Below are 24,952 nucleotides of genomic sequence, written 5' to 3'. Positions count from 1 at the left end.
GTCCATTGGTATTGGTTCGCCAATGTTTCGTAATAGTAGTCATAATATAATCGTTTCAATAAAACCCCATTTAGTTGACGATATTTTATAACTGGCAACACTGCAATTGTTTTGAATACTGCAAAGTTCAAGACAACTCGTAAGATTTGTATTCAAGACAGTTGAGTCTCCAGATAGCAATTCATGTTCAAGAGGCATCATTTCAGATGATTTGTTGCTGTTAATGTCAGTTATACCTGTTAAACGAGAGATATAAAATATGAGTAAATAAAGAAAAGTGATCTTTTTATATATCGTCACGATTAAACTCGGAAATTTCAAAGGTATATAAATATGTTTCATATTGGTACACGTACATTATTTCTCTTTTCGACATTTGATTACAATCCATCAATGGTTACAATGAAACAAACAATACGCAACTGCCTTTATTGTCAACTTACGTGTCAGTTTACAGCCGAACACTTTGAAATTAAGACATCTGGATTTGCCTGTTGGCTTTCCCAGTGAATGTTTGAATTTTGCGTATCTCCCATTGATTGGTCTCGGAAGAATGAACATTTGATCTATATTCCACCAGTTTTCAGGTGGAAATATTTTAAATTCCTGAAATGATGAATCACAAGTACAAAGGATTACACATTTTTTGAGTTCGATTGATATATCAATATCCTGCCGATTCTTTGTGCAATTTTTTAACAAGATATTACTCATATTGTAACGTTTACATTTCTGAAAACTATGTTGTCTCCAGATTCCTTTATTAAACTTTTTCACAGTTTACTCGTAGAAATACTTTTGATTACACTTTTTGGCGTCATACAGCATTTGGGACAAATTTAAGTTTTTGAATAACTTTTAATTAATTAAAATATAAATAAACACTACCATTATTATAATCTTGAAGGCTTCAACATAAAGAATGAGTTAAAACTATATGTATTAAAGCGGCATGTCACTAAAATATTTCAAGAGAATCAACCTTGAGAAAAATGTATTAAGATTTTAAGAAAAGCAAACTATTTACAATTCAAGTTATATACAATTTATTACTGATTAAGCAATATTTATCACCATAATTTTACTGCGTGGCTGACGCAGTAAATGCTATTTTGCATATTCTGACCTTATTTTGGTATTTGTCGTTTGCAGTGTGTAAATTTCTTCCTTAGTACAATTGAAAATATTTTTCTTTTAAAAACATTTTGTTTCTTTTCATGAGAGTAAGCATGATAAGGGAGGCATGTTTCTTTAAAATGAATGTATATGCTTATTTTTAAATAATTAAACAAACGAGTATACCATATCCTTGTACAACTGTAAGGTATCCTTATTGTTGCCGAAATATAAATCGAAAGTGGTCCACATGTCACATGTTTGGGAAACGTAAACACCAACTCCTTCTATTGTTGTTGCAGCAACTAAATCAATCTAAATTTATAATTATTATGTGTACCAAACTTGTTGACATGTATCTGAATCGTTTTGAATTTACAAATTAGGTATCTGAATAAAAGGTACATATTCTTACGAGCATTTTTTAATCGCAGAGGAAAGTTGCGACAGCCTCAGACAACGACTAACTTTTCAAACAACCCATTACCTCTCGCTTAAACAGTCAAGACAACTGACCAAAAGAAGCGATTTCCTAGATTGTATTTACAATAATAAAGTGTGTGTGCATTTAACCGTAACAATGTTTTATTTTTGTCTTACGTTTGAAAAAATACTTCGATGAACTAGTTTGGTTATATAGTTGTGACGTTTTGTTTTTTTTTAAATCTCATTCACATCACGTTTCAGTCAGCTCCTTTGACTTGAAACCACTACATGTTTTAAGTAAGGACATATCTTAATTTTTCTAAGTAGAGATATTTGAGATATTTCTATCAATAACATTTTTCAAAACCGGACAGAAAAGTATAATTTAGGGTGTAAGTTTTGAGTCATGTTACATTAGATAACATATTAACATGTATAACCATTCATACATAAATTTCCCCTACATGTTATAAGCTAGCATAACTAAACTAACTTTTATCCTTTAACTTTACAGAAAGACTAGTTTCACAATTACAATAAGTTGTAAATAGTATCCGAATAACTATTTAATAGAGATAACAAGTTGCCAAGAAAATGTGGATTACTGTTATTCAAAAGCATATCTCGCATATAGATAAGATATTGACGAAAATATAATCATCATGTAGCATTATATCTAATTCTTACACGACTCGCATTGTTTCTTATTGATCATAGAAGAACCGAAAGTGTGTGTTATTATGCAATAGAATCACAGTTTGACATTCTATGTATAGACATGATACGTAATCATTATACATGTGACGCAACCACTAAAAATGTGACGCGCTGAAAATAAGTACGGAAACAAATCAGGCGCAATATAGATTAATATCAGGTATGGTAGCTATTTTTTGTTGATGTCGTGTTAGAATCGAAATAATATATCCCAAACAGTGATTTTATCGCTCAATAAAATCACTCTTTGGAGTTCGAATGCGCATCATAATATCACTCGGCCTACGCCCTCGTAATGCAATTACTCGCATCCGAACTCCAAACAGTGATTTTATTGAGCGATAAAATCACTGCTTGGGATATATAATTTCTTAAATAGGATTTAATCACACATGTAAGTAGATAAGACTGTTTTTTCTAGTCAAGTAAAGCAGCAGGAAATATAATATCTCAATGCTTTCACTTTGAAAAGGTTAAAATATTATAATAAATAAATGCTGAAAAGGTTAAAACATTATAATAAATAAAGGCATCAAATAATTTCTTTCCATTTAAAGTATTCTTCGATGTATTTTCGCTTTTGCTAATATGAGAGAATATTTTATGACGTGAATTTCACAAACCAATATCCAAGGTGTCAAATCTGAATCATCATGAATCCAACCAGTGAAAATAGTGTTTGTATTTGTAGATATTTGATTTGTGGTTCCAGAGGAAACAGTGATCTGACTGTTTGGTACGTGTTTGTCTTCTATTTCAATACTTTCAAAGCATGCCTCACCATTTTCTACAGAAAAAACAAACATTAGAAAATGTCATACAAGTCTTACACAAACAAATACATATTCAAACAAAAAATAAAAACAAAAATATCGTAAAAAGGTTTGCAACCGATAAAATTAATGATTTGTACTGTATAATTAATGAAAGATCATTGAAAATGGAGTATTGATTGCAACGTGACATTCACGTGACATATTCAGACTCCAGGGGCCCGTCTTAGCAACGGTCGTACGACCGTTTTTATCGTACGATTGTCGTACGTCGATCGTACGATTTTGTCGGTGTCTTATCAAACGTCGCAGATTTTCATAATCGTACGTTTATCGTAAGATCTTGCATTTTTTCTACGATCGCTGAGAAGCAGTCGTGGATCAAACAAATGGCTGCCGTGCTTCCTGTAAATGATACAAGGCGTAGAAAAAGAAGGCCTTTCAGGCATCAAGTGCAACTATTGGATTGCCCGAATGGTCATTAAGTTGTGGCCGACTATCAGCTTGGTTAATTTTCATTAAAAAAACCTATGATCTTAAGATCTTGATTATGTTTCAACAACTTAATTGTATATTATACTTTAATTAACAAATTTTGAAACTGCTTCCTTAATAATATCATTCATAAAATAAAAATGTTGCTTACAAAAAAAAATGAAAATAAATATATGATATTTTTTGAGGTGGTGGGGGCTGTCAGGGGAGGGGGCTGTCAGGGGAGGGAAATGATGGAAACGGCACGAGTGAGAACTGTCAGACGAAGGAACTGGTTAAGGTGAGAATACTTTGTCATTCATCCAAGACATGTGTGTTTCTTTTTATTTGAAACAGTAACTTCATTCATGTAAAAACAGAAATTAGAAAGTGTTAAATGATGATTTATCTTTACATTGCTTTAATCTAGCCCCAAAAACACATTTGATATAATGTAAGTCTGTTATTAATTTTCTTTAGTAGAAAACAAAAAATAATGTAAAAAAATCAAATATAACTACATGTACATGTACAAGTTGGCTTGTAATACATGTCTGCAAAATTCATTTTCACTATTTATCTATATTATCTGCGTTTCTATACTATATACGCTATATCGTGTGCATTTTACTCTAGGTTTATTAACTATTTATCACTCACCAGTGCCGATTTTGCGAATCTGTAAATATGGTATTGCACGGCCGTGCATATATTTTGACGTGACGTCATTACAAACATAGTGTAAAGACGCGATAAATGTTACCCTTATATTATAGATGCGTCAATGAAATATGACTCTTATTTCACCTTAAACGGTCTTTATTTTTGGTATGTGATAAATAGATTATTAAATTCGTGTAAGTTCATTACTGAATTTATTGCACTCGTTGAATTAAATAATATTATTCTCATTCAACTCGTGCGATAAATTCAGTATTTAACTTACACTTATTCAATATCCTCTATTTAATGATAACTTTGTAGTAAATAATTACAACAAGTATGAAAATAACAATTACTTATGTGAAAGTTTAGAATTTCGAAAAAAAACGTGCTTAAATCACATGTTGATATTGTAACAAAGGGAGATAATAATTTAGAAACATCGTTATCAATCAGTATATCTTATAAAGTTGATCAAATAAAATGAAAATGATCTATCTGTTATCTATTCAAATTATGGTATTATGCTCAAAATTAATTTATGTTATATGAAAAAATCAAAAACCATATGAATACATTATGAATAATGTAGTATATAAATATAACAATAAAAAATATGCGTGAATAAAGGAAGGTAATTAAATACTTATATCATTGACATAAATAATGTATTTGTATAGATTTAAATAGATTAATAACATTTCTAGATACAGTAAGTGATTACTAAAATAGAGCAGTCTTTATGCCAATATGTACTAAAAATGATATTGATGAGTTTGTAAAACATTGCAAGTATATATACTAGAAAAACTGTTTGTTAATTTGCAGGCAAAATGTTTTTAACTTATAATATATCCAATATCATGTCTCTTTCAAAAGTCTCGCCATATTATCATGAACTTTATCAATCGGCATGAAGGAAATTCATCAAGTGAATGATCTACGTAATTGAAATGAATTGCAACATTAGAAGAAAAATTGGGATGACAATTACTTCTTATATCTAATTTATGGCTGTTCATTATTTTTGATACCTGTTGATGAGTCTGGCCGACATACTGTATTTTACATTTTTAACAAGAAATTAAATAAATCACGTCAATAGAAGTACAATTTCCATCAAAATGCATTTCGAATAATTCTCCTACGGAAGCGTCCTGGTGCCAATTTAACATGTTCTATAAAAAAAGTAAACTACTACGTAGGGACTTTATTAGTCCTACGTAGGACTTTATAACTCCTACGTAGGAGAAAAAAAACCTAATTAGGAGTTTTTAACTCCTACGTAGAACTTTAGAAGTGTTCCTCTAAAGTTTTAAAGTCCTACGTAGGAGTTATAAACTCCTAATTAGGCTTTTTGATCTCCTACGTAAGAGTTATAAAGTCCTACGTAGGAGTTTCAAAGTCCTACGTAGGAGTTATCTTTTTTTATAGAACATGTTAAATTGGCACCAGGACGCTTCCGTATTCTCCAGTTTTTGTACTTGTGAATTCACTATTTTCTTCAATTTTTTTACAGTGAGAACATCTTTTTCTATTACACTTATTAGTTTTACCATTCATATTCCGTTTATTTAGAGTTGAATGGGTGGGGGAATCTTGAAGATTTTTGGGACGGGTGTATGCTAAGATCGGTTTATGATTATGTAATTTTTTACACTGTCATTTTCTGACAACATTAAAAAGATCCCAGTATTTATTTATTATAAGACCAAGATTGGGAAGAAACGGATTATATGGGATAACAAATTGTACGATTTTTTGCTGCTCTGTTATATTTTGGTTATTTTCCAGAGCTTCTTCTTGGGTTGAATATTTTACTTTTGCTAAAGCAGATTTTAGCTTACTATCAGGATAATTTTCTGATTTTGAAAAAGGATTCTGAATTTATAAGAGATTCATGAAATTTATCATTGTCTGAAATGATACGTCTGTAACGTTTGGCTTGGCTGTATGGTATACCATCTTTACATTTATTATTGTGGCATGAGTTATATTGATGGAAAGCTGTAGGTTTTATATGAATTTCCGTTGATAATGTTGGCCTACAATTTTTATTTTTAAGGATCTTAACATCAAGTAAAGACACATTTTTTTATATATTGTATGTAAATTTAAAGTGTAGGATGAAATGTATCTAATTTGTTTATGAAATCATGTAAGGCACTTATAGAATAATCCCATATCATAAAAATATCATATAGAAAGCGGAGCCAAGTCGTAGGTTTAAGGTCATAACTGTTTAAAAAATCAGATTATAATTTGCCCATGAATAGCGATGCGTATGTAGGGGCCATAGAACTACCAATAGCGGTACCTAGAATTTGTAAATAATTTTCATAATTAAATTGAAAATGATTACTTTAAAGTATCAATTTAAGAGGAGTGCATATTTCCTCCTTTGATAATTTACTTCCACATTTTTCATTATCAAGAAAGTATTTACAAGCAGCTATCCCATCTTCATGTGTGATATTTGTATACAGTGAAGTTACATGCAAAGTAACAAGTACTGAAAGTTTAGGTAAAGATTTTAATTTACGCAAAAAATCAGAGGTATCTTTCACATACGACGGTAATGATTTCATATATGGTTGAAATATAAAGTCAGGGTATTTTGAAATATTTTCTGTGTAACTATTGTATGCAGAAACAATTGGTCTGCCTGGATATCCTATGGGTAGACTTTCATTGTAATATTCATGAATTTTGAGCAAGATATAAAATTGGGGCGTTCTTATGATGTCTGGAAAAATGTCAAATTCGCTAGTTATGTTACTGTTTATTTTAGATATCTCGTTTATACAGTTTTGAATATTAAGTTTTATTTCCTGTGACGGGTAATTGGCTTTTAAGTATCTTATTTACACCTTCTTATTCTATATTGTCTGCGTTTTGTGAAAACACTCTTTATCTATATTGTCTGCGTTTTACCATATATCCTATATTGTCTGCATATTATTTCTGTCGAATATGTAGAAGTTATAATTGGTGAATCATAAGCCAAAAATATTCTTCCGAGTTTATTCTCTTTAGCTTAATGAAGTAAGGTTTACTTACGTGCTTCTATACTCGATATGAACACCTGAAATAACATGTCGCCAGTTATGTGTGCCTTCAATACAAATGTAAAAATACGACCTCGTGTTCTCCTGCAATTTAATAGGTCAATTAAAAAAAATATTTCGTTTGCAGTATTCTACGAAAATAAGTTTGAATAAAATAGTTCAGAAGCGTATTTTAAAGATATTTAAACAGATCTCATGATTTCTCATTCAAGAATAAACGAATATTTCATCTGGTCAAGTTGGAACAAAATAGATAAGAATCATATTTTAAAGTTTTTTAAATTGACCTTACGATCTCTAATTCAAAGATATGCGAGCAATACACCTTGTCAAGTCAGAACAACAAAGTTAAAAAGCGTGTTTTAAAACTATTTCAAAGGACCTTACGAAATCTTATTCAAAGATTTGCGAACAAATCACAATTTGTTGACTCATATCTATGATACAATCGCTTCATATAACTTTAGACATTTTTCTGTGGTTTTGATAAATGGTGTACTGGTTTTAATGGAAGGTGATGCCGTTTCAGTTGATGGTGCTGACATTTTGATAGATGACATATCTTAAGTATCTCTGATAACACGGCCACACATAAGTATGGAAGATCTGCCATTTTCTTACATCAAGTATATGTACAGTTTGATTTATTACACAAGGAAAAGTATCACACAATGGTACTTTTATTATAGCATCAATAAGGCTTGCGACAAAATTACCTTAGATATACTTTTCCTGGAAGAGTGGTAGTTTCTGTGTTACACACTGAAGATTCCCCAAAATTCCCGGGTACATCATTAACAAAACATTTGAAATAGGTATTTTCCTGAAGGAAAACACTCCAGCACTTTAAAAATCATGCAATCAACAGACTAATAAATGTTTAATTCATTAAGGTACTATGAATTTCAAAACACTGATCTTTAATTTATTCTACAATTGTTCGTAAATTAATGCTTAAACATATCATAAAATAAACGTGCATGCGTTAAGTACCTGAGCACGTGCATTTTATACCTCGAATGGTGAAACCTATTTATATCTGAAGTTGTGTTTGCTAAATATCTCGTAAGCGTCGTCCGGTTTGCTGACGTCATTTTATTTGACCAAATTCACACAAAAATGTGTTTAGCGAACAATTACACAGTTTTGGGCTAATCTCTATTGACGAAATCGCCATACAGAGAAATTTAGTAATGCATCACAAGCATTTGTTTACAAGTGGCATGGCCATAAACAAGACAGTAGTAAAAAAGCCAGAGGGAAACAATATTGTGGAGATCGGTTTACATTTGGGAAAAATCTAACGACCTGCTGAAGGAGTGATTAAACAGTGATCACAGGCTTACAATTTGTGATATTTTCGACATCAACCGTTCACTGTATTCATATAGACAAACTAAAAAAAAAACACGCGCGGTACATGCCTCGATTGTTGTTTTACTTTTTATAAAAAACATAAATTAACAACACGTGAATATAACTGAATTGTTTTACTACTTTCTTCTAAGTCTCCAAATTATGATACAAACAGGGAAGTTGTAAGCTCTCGATGACGCAGATGACAGCATAATGGACCTCGTTATTACAACAGATTAGCCATTCGTTCCCTTTTATGAGCCGGAACGAAAACGAAAAACAAGTGTATGACAACTGAATAAATAAGACACCAGTAAATTGATTAAGGTCTTTTTAATACGCAAACGTATTAAAAAATTTTTAGCATCGGGGACCTTGACTTTAATGTCGTACTGTTAGATAACTTTTTTTCTTTGAGCAACATTGCCCTTGATCTTCACCAATCTCGCTTTAGTCAGAAGGCCATCCAAGGTAAGTTTCCATCACGCTTGAAAGACATCGACCAATTTATTATGGCTATAACTTATAACCAAAGTGTAACTAGCATTATTAAGTATTATAAAGAGAAGTAATAAAATATCATAGGGGGCAATAAAGACCTTTGACAACAGTCACCCTCTCCCTGTTTTCTATCACTGTGTGATGTGTTTATAACAATTCCTTTCTAGTTACTCAATGGGCAAGTATAGTTATGTATTATCATAAAGGGAGCTTTATTAAAAATAATGTTATTGCTTTTTGTTAATACTGCAATTGTTCTTATTAGTCTCCATAACCTATGCAATTTAAATAAAATATAATTTGATGACAAGATACATATACCAATACAGTTCATCAACAAATGTGTTGCTTTATTAAGTTTCTTCAGTTGATATGAGAAATAACAAAGGAAATGACGTAAACTCGCCTTACTAAAGAGTTACGAAAGTACAGTTATTCTTCTTAAGCACTGCTTCTTCTCTCAATTGTTTTATCACTTTGTGAAGTTTAAAATGAATTGGTCGACACTTTGCACATTTTCCATCAGTATTTCAAATATTGATAAAAATATACAAATTATCATTTGAATATTTTTATATTAATTGCCTGATTTAAAAAAAATATATATCTATATATAATTCTAAATTATTTGGTATGAACATTCATGTTGAGTAATTATATTTTGTTCTAGAACATTTTATTATCTGCTATATACGTAAATATTATTTCAGATCATGCATCTTACACATGCCAAAAAAAAGGATAATTATTTCGTGGTTTCTTGCTATGTGTAATAATAAATACTGTCAACGTAATTATTTATTGAATACTTGTAACAGACATTACATTATGAACTTATTCACTTCAAATTATATCTCTTAAATGTATTTTAAGTTATTCGCCGGTCGGAAAGACGGGCGGACAGATGAAAGGACAGACTAACAATGCAGCGACTATATACTCTTCCTCTGAGAGAATAAACTAAAACGATTGGAACTATTCTAGCAATCAAAATTGATCGGTTGACACCATGACAACTTCCAAGCACACACTGCAAACACTCCCCAGATAGGGATTGAATGTGTATTATTCATCTACTACTGCACTTGCCTTATTCCCGATTAACCCTCCGGACTTTGCCTACTTCTACAGCTAAAATAGGAGTTATTAGAACTGTAGGTTTATTTAAACGAGAGACTGATGCCCGCCACCATTGATTTCAACAAAGAACTGTCCGGGTAATATTCCAAGAAAACTTCTTGATAAATTTTTGGATAGCACCACTTGAAGCGTTTTTATTGTTGAGGAGAATGCTTCGACATCGGTTAAGCCGCTTGACATGGGTCGCTTTCTTTATTGTTGTTACGGCATTTATATAATAGTTTAATGCCATTTGTGCTTAAATGACTGTTTAAATGGTATGTATTAATAAATGGTATTTATTACTACAGGCTTGAAAAATATATTGGTAGCTTTGTTTCTATGAGTTATTTAACTTGTCATGGAGAATTCGGCACTAACGAACTTGTCAAATATAATTTTTATCAATTTATCTTCAATAAAAGGGGTATAACGAATTTCAAAGTTGTTCGTCTAACAAAAAGTTGTTGGCCTTGTCAGATAAAACAGGTATTCAGACAGATTGCATTGGCTATAGTAAGTATATATAAAAACATTCTCACCAAGTGTCTAGAGTTGATGTCAATCATAACTACCTCAAGTGAACGCTTACAGTCAATGAAATACCATTCAAAATCATTAACTGAAATAAATTAAACAACACTTTGTATACAGTTTTCTATCTGAGATTTAGTTTAATATGCCTATAAAATGACAAACTTCTGACTAATTTTATTTAATTATTTCATGACTATCTTAGAACAAAGATTGGAAATAGGTAAAAGTTCAGCAATACATACATGTAAGGACCGTTACACATTTCATAACGCCTGCAAATGTATATCATGTATGTCTTCAAGATATGAAGTTAAATATTACCTTGATGCAGTTTGTAGAAAGTTCGTTGATTTAGAATCAACTCTGAAAATAAGAAAAAATAAAACAAAAAAGGCTACGCTAAGCAAATAAAATTTAAAATGAAATTTATAAATGATTAGTGTCTTTATTTTTGTTCATAATTACCGTTACGCTATTCTGCAGTATATCATTTTGTAATCTTTTTGTATTTATTTGAAATGGAATGTCTGAATAATGTTTTTTTTGTAAAAAAAACGTCGTTTATCAAAATACTGTACATACAAGTTTGATAAAATTAATGATTGAAAGTTAAACTTTTATTTCTTTAAAAATAATTGTTCAAAAAGAGAACTGACTAATATTCAACATTTAATAATGGTGCTTCATATGCGGATGACAATTTTAAATTTCATGTCTTACTGAAAATACTTAAAAGAAGATGTATAAGATAACAATTTAGACATACCTGTTGTCATTTCATAACCAGTGTTTTGGACTGTAAACAATTAAAAAAGTAAGAAACATTTGAACCGTTAGTACGGAAATCTTGAATACGTTTTCTTTTCATAAAATGGTAAATGGTTAATATAATGGTTAAAAATCGTCTCACATACGATTTCATTCATATCCCTGAATATAATTAATATTTAAAGCATCTTAGACTATTCGTTGGTCGAGATATGTAAAACCAGCCTGTATAGAAGTATGCTTCTAGTAGAACTCCTGATCGAGGTGGGATAAAGCAATCGATGTGAAAAAATACAATCCAGTCTGTTAGAAAGTTGACCTTTTAAATAAGTATTGTTTTTATACTTCAACGACAGTAGGATGCAGGCAAGAACAGTCAACTAGTAAAATCGGCAGTATGAATAATTTCCTCTTGAAAAATACCTTCCTTATTTTGTCATGTTAGAATCGAGAAAGTATTGGTATGAGCCATGTTTATCGGCTACTTAACACCGATTTGTCATTTTTGGCGAAACATTAACCACTCGGGACTATGGCCTTCGTGGTCACTTTCTAAGACAAATGCAAAAAATGAAAGATCTATCATCGCAATCGAACAACTCGCGATATCAACGACAACTGTTTTGGAAACTAATGTGTAAAAACAGTAGAACCTATGTTAATTTAACCTTAGCAAAATTCTAAATTATATTGTATATCGCAATGTTATGCTGACATATAATACTAGTAGCTTTTCAAAATTATTCAATAACATACTTTTACACTTCTTGTATACTTATATGTTCAAAATGTACGATTGTTTGTACTCAGAATTGCGATATGAGATTATATTTATAGCATTTATACGTGTGTTTATCCAAATGATGTTACTTTGATTTCTGTACAAAGCCGCCATTTACGATCTAAGCGTCTCATAATTTTCAAAAACTATTAACAATATATTAAAATTAGGAAAATTAAAACAGATTTTTTAACAGGAATTACTTTTACCCAAAGTCATGATCCTTGGTATGAATGTTACTGATATAATATGGGAATGTCAGATTTTAAAATACATGTACATTTATAATTTGAACTTTCTTTTTATTAAGAACGTTTCTGGATGTTTTCATAAAGACATGTGTGCAAAGTTAAAACTGTTCAATAGATTTCCTTTAACTTGGCATTTTGTAAGAATATGATAACAGAAACATTTTAACCGGAAAAAGATTAGGGACAAATCAAACCCAAGGTAAAGAATCAAGGAAATAAAAATGTATTGAATGAACCTATATCTATTAAAATACAACTCTACTTCGTAATGACAAACACAAAAAATAAAAGTTTTTCTTTGGGGCTGAATTGATAGTTTATATATTTAATAATCATAAGGAAAACATTCTAATCTAAATGTCAATCAATATAATTGTACTGTGTCATTATCAAAATTTTGTCTTTCTAATAATGTATGCTTACTAGCCTTGTGAACATGAATCATTGAAATAGTTTACATGGTTTCAAAACTGCCAAATATAATTCAATATAATTTATTAATTCATATTTCTTGTATTATATATATATATATATATATGATATTGGAACAAAAAATATCCTCATGTGGGAATATGTATTTTTATATCGAGTGTAAAGCTTGACCAATCAGAGACTAGAAAATCGAAAGTGGCCCTAAAATAGAAAATTACAACCAAATAGCTATTGATCAGAATACATGATAAAATTAACATTTTAAAACCAAGATGTCATTTTTCTTTTTATAAACACTTGCAAATATTGGTATAGTTGGAATTCGTCGATCACGACAAATTCGATATAGATTTTAGCAAGTTATAGATATATGCTAATTATCTATAGTTTTAAAATTTTAAAAATTATTTGATATTCTGTCCAAAATGACTATAACTAATTGATGTGACTTATGACTTAACCCATTACTTCATGAGCATTTTGTGAAGAATGGCTGCTTTCAGTGAAAAGTATCCCCTTACAAGTTCAAATTGCTATACAACTATAAAAACTGCCTTATTACTAATCAAACTTTGCACAAATGTTATTTGGACAATTGCATTTGTAACAACATACTCAGGCTTAAATTTCCTGTTACCATGGCAACGAGGGGACATCTCAAAAATGCCATAAATCACTATTTCGCATTGATTTTTTCCATCAAAATTGATTTCAAAGTGCTGCAACTTCTCAATAGATTGAGATAGAGTCAGATGCTTTTCAGCGTTGGTTACACGTTACATTTTGATCGATCTGGGGTAATTTTTAGTCTCTCACAAGTCCAAAGTTTTCTTTGCGATGAGGGGTACTCCGCCCCCCTTCAAACCCCCCAAACAGAAGGGGGCATATCCCCTTTCTGGCACCCCCCTGATGTTTCTTCTGGTTGGGGGCCGCGCCGAAAAAGTGGTCACATTTCTCAAATAAAAACATGTGTCAGGGCGCCCAAACAGGACATTTTTTCACTATTTGGGGCCTAAAAGAGGGGGGGGGGATGAAAATGCGTTGTTTCGCGTATATATGGGGTAAAGGGTTTTTAAATTATTTTTTTCAGTTTATCCGAATGATCAGTATAGTAGGTACCCGTTGATTGATCCATTTACCTTTAGATTTAGAGCTTTAACTCGTTCATGACATTTGATTTAATATGATGAAATGGTGAAGTTTATTTAATTTCCGAAATAAAAGGTGTGTTAAATGTGAATGATAAAAATTGAAATGATGCTTATTGTTTTTAAGTTTGCATTTTATAAATTTCATCAAAACAGAAATAGCTATAATTGTTTTATAAAATGGCTTTCAAAGCGACTCCCGTTCTTAATTTTGTGTACTATTTTTTGTGTACAAAATGACTTTATCACCTTATGGAGCAGTAAATTCATTGTGGCGAAATCGAGTCAAGAGTACATTTCTATTTAATGTGAAACTCTGCCGATGGGCTCTCCGAACATCAACAGAAAATCAACAAACATTTCCGAATTGAACGTTATATTTTCGCATTATATTACGAATATAACAAAATGCCTTATATACCACAAAAGCATATTGGTAAAAGTTGATTACATGGAAAATCCTACATTTGCTTTTTACAGCTTTTGATTTTTCTAAAGTCTAACACTGTGACGTAACGCATATACAGTCCTCATTTTGCTGTTAAAAATGTATACGAACTATAGTTTTATCGTGGAGTTTTCCTTTTAGAATTATATTTTCTCAACAGTATTTGATAGATTTCACAACCATTAAGAAAAATGTAGACTGCTTGGTTATATTAGGCGGACGGCAACATATTTATACATATCTGTAAAATAAAGTTTTAACTGACAAACAAAAATTTAACCCGAAATTTAAAAAAATGTAATATTTAAGATTGAATTAAACCTTGAATAAAGATGACTTACCTTTTTGGTTATAGAAACAGTGAGTCTCTCCCTGAGACACCGTTGTTACGTTGAACTGGGAGCAATTTGTACCTGCCTCCTGTCAAAATATTGGTTATTGTATTCGAGATATGTTTTTTTTCTCAACTAATCTAGTAAATAGCCATGTTTAGTGCAACATTTGATATATGGCAAAATTGTACAAAAGATTTTACAAATTCGATTTCATTATACAGTCATGTGTTTCCAGGATGGAATATGATGCAAATGTAAATAAAGATTATGTTCAAATAGGTTTCAACTAAACTCTGTAATGTTATACTTGCATGATAAATAAAATATGTTAAATGTATATTTAGTAACTTGCCTTTTATTTATTTGATTTCTGATATTAAAATAACTTCTAATTATTACTGATAAGAAATAAAAGCCATTGCCTTTTCAAGAATGAAATCAGTCTCTAACAATCTAAATGTTTCATTTGTTTGAACGTATCCCATGTCAGCCAAATTCTTTTTTGTACAAATTGAAATGTGGAGAATTTTAGTTAGCATTTCAGATTGCCCTGAAATAATACAGAAATTTTATATTTTATCTTGTTATCATTCTGAAAAATAGCAGTATAGCATGTGAAGAAAACAAAGCGACGTACAAAATTTCAGAACAAATTCAAACGAATCCTAAAATAGAGAAAAACAAAAGAAAGCGTAACACATCAAAACTGTAGATATTGCAGGCTCGGTTTGATTTAGCATGTTCATCGACGATAGTTGTGATAACATGATTGCGAGATACCGTCAACGCCGCCTCCCAGCACAATCTTCAGCAAATAAAGCCTGCAATATCTCAAGTATTATTTGTCAAACGATTTTTTCTCCTGGTACTGTTTCAAAACTGGCACTCATTGTTTAAATACCGGAGTTATCTTTTGCTTGCTTTTTGTTTGCTTTTCAGCATTTAGTACAGTAACAGTGAATAAGTATTAGTATGGAAGTCAAAAAACCCGTTGTTAAAATTTATATATCTTTATCATAAATTATTTCAATTAAATACTGTTTTGTTCCGATTTTTAGCATGTTCTAAATCCATATGAAGCTCATACTTTGCTTTCCTACAGAGAGAAAGCTGTATTCAATTCAAAAGTATAATGTACTTTCAACACAACCAGCGTCAATCAGTTTAACTATTTCGTCCATTTAAAAATGTATTAACAAAGTTTGTTATCATGCAATACTAAGAACTAACAAAAGTATGATATATTGTTCAAATCCACTTTTACGAACATTTTTTTACCACAATTGGTTAGTAAATAGCTCTTTTGACAAACAAGTTTAGAATAGTTTTAACCACGAACCTTTTTCACTCACTGCAAAATCTGGAACTTGACCATGCGACACAAATTCAGTGACAGGATATGTTCTAGTGGATTCTTCAAATTCTAGAAAAATCATGATACAAAGATACCGTTGTATTAATGGATATACTGTATACCAGATATTTCTGCATTTTAAAGTACCTATACTGATAAACATAGCAGCTCAAATGTATCATTGATGGAACATGATGGGAGTGATATATGAACATAAAACCGCAAAATATTTGATGCCAGATTAGAAAAGAAAATATAATTATATGAAAATCGCAGAAACCAAAATAGACTGAATATATTCATGAGAGATATTGGAAAGTTTGATTCATATTGCCCACGCAAGAATCAGTTTTTGTCAGAACATAAAGTTTTTCAGTATACAAGAATTGATATATACCCGTGGGACATGAAGATCCGATCTTATAAATGCTGTAGTTTCCTGGAATCCATTGTTCCTTATCAAGCGCAGTGTCATTACGGAATTTCACGCAAAAATAAAAATGCGTCCAATTTTCTAGACGATGCGGCGATTTAAAATAGTCATCGTTTATGAATGAGGAATCGGGGTCCCAATTCCTACCCAACACTGTAGAGACACTTTCTGAATTTTTACTCAATTCTACCATCTTGACTTTTAATTTGCTTTTCAACCATCCCCGAGACTGTGATTCCGGACAGCCATATTTACACATTGGTATTGCGTATGGCCCTGGTGGCCACACACTCTCTTTCTCTTGTCTTCCTGTAAACAGAAAGAAAATGTAGATTTATTTCAATTTGAAAAAAGAAAACACTTTTAAAATAAATTTATAAACAAAGCAAAGTTTCTGGTTCTTCTAATCACAGTTATCTGAAGCAAATAACGGTTAATCTAATGTGTAGCAATTGTACCTATATTTCTATGACTATGTTTCAAAATTTTAGAATGTGAATTACATATCCAATTCGATTTTTTGAAAATTTCAACAAATTAAACAAAGGAATGTGTTATGTAAAATGTAAAGTAACTCAATTATTTGAATTTCAGCTAAAAGAATAAATGTTCTCTTCGATAGAATAAGTTATAAAATAGATATTGTGCGTAACTTTTTGCTTGTATCTTTTATTAATCAGTCAATTAATCAATTAATTCGATCATTTCGTGTTGACGATAGTTTAATATTGCTTTTACTATATATCGAGGGCAAAAATGCTCCAGATTTTTTCTTTCGTTTTCAATTTAAAATTTTTAATACAATGCTGAAAAAAATATACTTTTTTGCAATGCAAATAAAAAACACAGGACATTGTTAAAGTTTCAAATTGCCAAATTGTCTTTCGTATTTGAATAGATGACTAAAACAAATCAACGGTATATCAATATCCGACAATAAAATCACATGAACCTGGAGGAGAAAGGGGTCATTTTATTTATTTGTCGATTTTGATGTTATTGTCGATTTTGTAATAAGTGTTTTTGTGCTTCTTTTGTTAAGATTCACCTAAACAAATATATGATTTACCCTAAAATAAAATGTCACAGTATGAATTAAATGTATAATTAACCCGGCAGCGAGTTTTGATTGTTTGCATTAAAGTGTCAATTACCAGAAATATAAATCTTAAAGTTTGTCAAACAGGGATCAATTTAAGACACCTTTATTAATATATGTTAATTATGTGCTTGTTGATAGGCGGCAATTGTTAATGAAATGTTCCCTCCATGCTCCCAGTACTTATTTATAACAGTAGAAATAAAAAAAATCATTAACATCTATAGATATGTTTTGTGACTGATGTCATGAGTATTAGCAATGTGCATAATTCCAATCAGATAATTTAAAGTGTATTTTAGAAAGAATACTGATACAACCAATTGAAAATGCTGCAATTTCAGTGTCAACAAAGAAAAGAATTACATGTACGTGAAATTCATCATAAAAAACCGCCAAACTAGTTTTATAATTAAAGTTTATACCTTTTTTCTGGCTTAATTTTCGTAACGTTAATAAAATGAAACAGTTCAGCTGCTGTAAAATTGTATTGTTGACCCTATTCATTGCATAAACTAATAACACATTTGTTTGTTAAGCTGTTCAGATAGCATTTATAAAAAAAAACATTTCATCAAACCGAGCCTGTAACATTTTCAACTTTGACGTTTGGACGTTCTTTGGGGATTCTATTTCGCTCTATGCAATCTCTAAGGAGATGTTCATAGATGATACGTGAAGCTAGATCGCTTGTATATTAGAGTTTCATAGTGTTGGATGATACTTGAGAGACACCATTATATTTCGTGTGGTGACTTTTTTAAAATGCCAGGGAAATTTTAAAGTCACTTTTTGCCTTTCCGAATTTGGACAAAAATGTTTTTTCCCAAATTTACATGAGCAAAAGTCTTTAATGTTTTGATGTTATGGCGTTTTATTTTTTTTTTTCAATCACCAAAAAAATATAGAACAATTGACATTGGGGGAATAGCCCCCCGAGATTTTCTTTTTGCAGGTTTTGTAATTAGTGGTCATTTAGAAAGTTATTTAAATTTAAATAATTATGGGCGGCTGTTAATAATGTTTTTTTTTTTTTTTTTAATTGTCCCTTTTATTTTGGTGGGACTTTAATTTGTTGTCTCTGAAAAATTCTGGAAACAAAGTATTAAAATTTTTAAAAAAAAATAAACTTTAAAATTGCGATGGTTTGATTTAGTCTGTACATAGTCATAATGAATTGAAGTCTTAATTTGGTGATTCATTTCTGGAGTTTTTTATTTTTAACAAATTTTGCAGCGGTTTAACGTACCTTTACGTACAACATTGCCCTAGGGGGTACCAAATCAATTTTTGCATCTGTACATCGTCAGCTATAATAGTGATCATATGTACCAAGTTATTTAAAAACAAATTCAGCGGTTTAAAATGTTATGGAGCGAACATGAAAGTGTTATGTACGGACAGACGGTCGGACAGATGGAGGGATTTATGGACAGACAGGGGGACTTACAGACGGAAGTCATTCCTATAAGCCACTCCCTGCTTTGCGAAAGGGGATTAACAAAATGTCATACAAAAGGCATCTAACTCTCTTCCTTATAAATGAAATGCAGTTATGACATTTACATAAGCATTAAATAAAGTCTAAACACATTTATTTTTATTTATTATTAATGAAATACAATGACATTACCTTTAGAATGTATGAAAGTACAATGAAATTATAGGAACTCTATCTGACGTCCAAAAGTAAAAACATAAAAAAATTTAATTCCTTAAAAAATTTTATAGTTGGAAAACCATTTAAAACATAAAGATAATTAACAAATATATCCAAATAAAAGGAAAATTAAAATTTGTTTTCTATTCTTATTTCAAGTAAAGGGAAGCGAGGGAAATGTTTTATTCCAGTTTAACATTTAAATTAAAAAAAAAAAATTCTCAAAAAAAGTTGGAAATTTGAGCTGGAATAAAAGTATTATCTAGACTACTTCAAAGGAAAAAAATTGAAAACATTTCAGCAATTGCTTAGGGTCCAGGAATGTTATGAATATATTGACTGAAAAGGGGTTTAAAATGAACTTAGGGAAACCATAATTTTGGGACGGTTATAAATGAATACGACATACCGCCATGTTTATGGGTTTTAGACTTGCAATGTAAAGAATTAAAACTACTTTAATGCTTGAAGTTTAAATAAGAAAAAAAAAAAAAATTTCTTTAATGTGCAGTATAGGGATCAACTTGATCCAAATTGCCTTTTTTAGATCTTAAAGATCGAAATACGGCCTTGTCCATTTCAAATTTAATACCATCTTTAAAATGAATAATCATGTTTTCAGTTAAAAACACCCTAAACATGAGGGAAACTTGCCTGACATACTAAAACCCATGAGAGCAATGAGCTATTTGGGCCGGTACACATTTTCTTTTTTTAAATTTGAAAAAAATTCTACAACAAATATTTCTTTTATTTGATTTTTGCCTTGAATTTCCTGATTGTTTAGAGCTTAATTTTTCTCGGGGGTTAAAATGAGTAAAAACTGGATTTTCAATTTGGGCCCCGTTTAAATTTTTTCCTAAAAATTGAACAGTTCAAAACCGTGAAAGATACTTTTAGATTTTTAAATCAACAGGTAGATCAATTCTTAATTAAACAAATTAGAAAAAAAAAAAACCTTACATACTCATAGTCTTAATCAAAATAACAATTTATATATTGTATAATTATTTTTACTTACAAGGGCTTAGATGCCATTAGTTATAACAGGTCAATTTAAAAGTGAACATAACTGTACTAATACAATCATGTACAATATCTTTTTTGTTGTACAGATAAAAAAACTAACCCTTTTGATATGCTAAGAAATTTTATGAAGGCTGATTTGTATTTTGCATCAGGGGCACAGGGCGAAAACATGAAAATGCAAAAAAAAAAACGAACCACTTTGTGGTAGATTGTATTTTCATGTTTTCATCTGTAATGTGTTGGTTTTCATGTGGCACAAATCACCCACTATAAAATTTAGTGCTCAAATTTATTCAAAGGCAAGTAACAATCTAATCTATGAACAGTCTGTTGTCGGATTGACTCTGGAGACCTGGAGGTTGAGACCGGTGTCCCTTCATTACAAATAGATAAGACAGAAGCTGTCCTTTTCAAACTATGCACATGTTGGAAAAAATTGAATAACTACATGTATTCAGAATATGATGTTTTTAGACTTTACTTATTATATTGCTTGATCCAAGTTAAGGACATTTTCAATCAATACATGCATTATCATTTATAACTTTAAATGAAAGTCTCATTCTTTTAAAAACAATGTCATAACTGTAACTCTTTAAATACAGAAATATTATAAGTCTCATCATATCAATATACTAAGTGTTTAAAATTGATAATTTCATGATGTTATCCTTTCTCTGTTTTTAGTCCCCTACCGGTTTAACCGGAGGGGACTTTAGGTTTACCCTCCGTCCGTCTGTCCGTCTGTCTGTCTGTCTGTCCGTCTGTCTGTCAGTCCGTCAGTCCGTCCGTCCACAAAACTGGATCCCGCGATAACGTAAAAAGTACTAAAAATATTTTTATGAAACTTGATATATGGATAGATGGCAGTATGGAGATTATGCATGTCTTTTTCTTTTCTTCCTATGTTGAAAATTCTGGTTGCTATGGCAACAAATAGTCTGAAAATATGGCAAATTTATCACATAAACTGGATCCAGTGATAACTCAAAAAGTACTGAAAATATTTTTATGAAACTTGAAATATGGGTAGATGGCAGTCTGGAGATTATGCACATCTTTTTCTTTTCTTCCTATGTTGAAAATTCTGGTTGCTATGGCAACAAATAGCCTGAATTTCAAGATTTCTGATTTAAATTTTTCAGCTTTTTCACTATATGTTCTTTATTTCTTAAGGTGTTTACTTCAAACTTTAAATTTAAGTTTCTGGTCATCAACCACATCATATGTGACAAGGTTTATAACTCTAGCACAAAAATTATCAGTATTACCTCCCTTGAACTTAGATTTTTTAGGGGAAAAAATGTTGTCTTTTTTAAATAACTTCTTTATTTCCTAATATATCTACTTCAAACTTCATATATATGTTTCTTATTATCACTCGACATTTTTGAGAAGGTTAAATACTCTAGCAAGACTATTTCCAGAATAATGTCCCCCTTGAACTTAAATTTTTTTCGAGAAACTGGTATTTTCACTCCAACTTCTTCATTCCTTATAGGATTTACTTTAAAATCCCGCATTGTAATAATATGACAAGGTTGTATAAACATAATTTCCTTACTAGGCATGGAAACTTAACACATTACTGTGATATAGACAAACCTAGAACTCAAAAGATTTTAAGTTCATTCATGTCATTCATTCACTGGTAAAATTGAATGGCACATGGCCCATCAGAATGTTGCTGGGGTTCTAACCGGTAGGGGACTTATGGATTGCTTGCAATACTATGATAATTGCTTGTAATATATAGGCATGAGCACCTATATGCATAGCTTTAATTTTCTACCTTTCATTTTTACCAAAGGTTATTTTATTAACAATTTATATACAAACACATAGAAATTTTCTACCTTTCATTTTTACCAAAGGTTATTTTATTAACAATTTATATACAAACACATAGAAAATAATAATTAGTTTCACATCGTGATTAGAAGATTCCTGTAGCAGAATACCTGTAGGTACGTACTAACTGAACAAACTAGAACTAGAACTGTGTTCAAAGGACACGGATGCCCCCACTGACAACATACACATGTATAGGGTATATAGTAAAAAAATTAACAAAGGGCTATAATTCTGTTAAATTTCGTCGCAGCAAATATCCTTCCTTTACTTCCATCTACACATTAAGTTGTTCATCCCTGGAAGTTTAAGCAAAATCTGCCATCCGGTTTAAGAGGAGTTGCGTTCACAAAATTTCTATATGGTATATAGTGAAAAAATCAACAAAGGGCCATAATTCTGTTAAATTTGGCCGCAGCGAAAATTCCATCCTTTACTACCATCTACACATAAAGGTTGTTTATCCCTGCAACATCAAGCAAAATCTGCCATCCGGTTTAAGAGGAGTTGCGTTCACAATATTTCGGGACGTACGGACAGACGTACGGACGGACGGACAAGTGCAACGCTATATGCTCCCCACTTTGTTGGGGCATAAAAATCCAGTATAAGGTATATAAAGCCAGTAAAAAAATCTATCAATATTCACTCCTCAGGGCTTCTTATGCTTTTGATGACCTTAAAACTGGTAAATTTTATACAACAAAAATAGTAAAGTATACTGTGCTCCTCTTAGTTCACTGTACTTAACGCTTTGAAACCAGAAAGAAACCAACAAATGAAACTTATTGTATAAAATTTGTCATAAGCTATAACATATAGGTATTTTCTGATGTATTGCACAAGGAAACAACAATATATTCAGTCAATTTTAATGGACCATACGTAGACCATAATAATGTCGGCCATTTTGAAAACAGTATATCATCATTAAAATCGCGGTAATGGTGTTACATTTCAGTTTTTCTTTCATGTTTCGATTAAAATTTCTAAATGCTATTTTGCTTGATTTTAAATATCAAAATTATCCTTACTTTGTAAGTCAAAATTTATTTTTTCAACAACCAAGAACATTCAGAAAATGATGATTGTTTCTGACATACGCACACATTTAATGGATTAGTGTTGCCTTTTGCAGAAATTTGTAAAATGTCTTTCTGCTTTACGTAATAATCTAGAGATTTAAAATATTTTGCACCAAAACTTTGTTGTATAGATGTATGAAAAAAATATGTCAATTCTGACCAATTTTAACACTGGTCACATGAAAATATGCCATTACCGTGACATAAATGATGGCACGGAATAAGTGATGTTGAGTTTAATACCTAAAATAGCAAGAAAAGAACAAATAATTTAGTAAACATGAGTTGCTTCCCCTTAAAATAGAGAAAACCTGAAACCCAAAAGAACACCCCGAACAGCAAAATGATGAAATGTTGCAGGCTCAGTTTTATTAAGCCATGCAAAGTAATGGTAAAATATTCATAAAAAGTTAGATGGCCATGTTACAGCAGTAATTGCAGAAAATCGGATAGTTTTCAAAGTCCGGATACTGGTACACTTTGTAAAAACAATTATTCTGAACGTAATATGGATAAAATCAATAGGATAATCGTTTACAGTTCCATTACCTATCCTAATACTCATTTGCAGATGAACGTTCTTCTTGTAGGAAAATTTTGAAAATATAAAAATGAATGAAAAAGAATAAGGCATCAATGTAGACCACAACGATATTCGAAATCCGGGTTTTAGTATTACCAATAAAGCTAAGGGACAAGCTTTTAAACAGATTTCGTGAAAATAATATAACAATGCACATGCTTTTTACATAAAGTTATTAAATACAAATATAACAACATATTTGTTTACTTGATTTTTACGAATCAGAATAAAACTAATTAACACAACATGACATTAATTGCTAATAATAACAGCTCCTTCCATAGGCCAAAATAAAAAGCATTCCATAAGAGACGACGCCGCTCACCGGCGTCGCCAATAAGAAAGCCCGTGATATTGAACAAGCATGTTTAGTTTGAAATGAATATCATTGACGCCAGAAAAAACAAGGATGATGACATGACTATCAGTGTCACATGCTGAGTACGAAAATGTATCGATTCTGATAGTGGACATGTATTTCAACGTAAAGTCTTTATCATGGATAGTTTTTTGAGAAAAAAAGATAATGAATTAAATCTTAACTTAAAATGATTTAAAAATATAATAGTAACAAGACCACCGCATGCAGGGATAACTTTTTCATTTCAGTGATGTTACTTACCGTAACTCATATTAAGCTTTTCACAATTCAGTCGGTTCGTTCCATTTTCAAAACATTTTGAGTATGGAAACTCAGTTGGTTTATATACAACCTTAGGTTGAAGAAACACTGAAATACATCAAATGCAGAATAAACATTAGCTATGTTTGCTGATGATAAAACTGTAAGTATATAATTTTTGAGAAATAGGAGAACCCTGAAAAGCAACGAAAACAAGATAATTATGTTTTAACACTATGACTTTTACCGAATATTTTGTTAGTTCGTGCGTATTCACTTTAATCAGAAATATATTAAATCACATACAAATAAAATTTGTTGAA

At 30.8% G+C, this 24,952-nt stretch overlaps 1 protein-coding gene across 1 annotated transcript; it reads right to left on the bottom strand.

Moving 5' to 3' along the window:
• Positions 1-39: 39 nt before the first annotated feature.
• Positions 40-24,737, bottom strand: LOC132719446 (uncharacterized; the record flags this gene model as incomplete). The annotated part of the gene is made up of 13 exons (XM_060703218.1): positions 40-236; positions 444-606; positions 1,303-1,431; positions 2,883-3,046; positions 7,230-7,321; positions 7,954-8,060; positions 10,756-10,835; positions 11,517-11,546; positions 14,920-14,998; positions 15,336-15,463; positions 16,253-16,336; positions 16,665-17,009; positions 24,630-24,737. Coding segments are annotated over 13 exons (1,706 nt in total), but the record flags the coding sequence as incomplete, so codon positions are not given.
• Between the last annotated feature and the right edge of the window lie 215 nt (positions 24,738-24,952).

This window comes from Ruditapes philippinarum, unplaced genomic scaffold, assembly GCF_026571515.1.
Source record: "Ruditapes philippinarum isolate M1 unplaced genomic scaffold, ASM2657151v2 ctg19663_1_1_1_1, whole genome shotgun sequence".
Classification (NCBI taxonomy): Eukaryota; Metazoa; Mollusca; class Bivalvia; order Venerida; family Veneridae; genus Ruditapes; species Ruditapes philippinarum.
The sequence above is the reverse complement of the archived record's forward strand: the minus strand, read 5'-3'. Positions and strand labels throughout refer to the sequence as shown.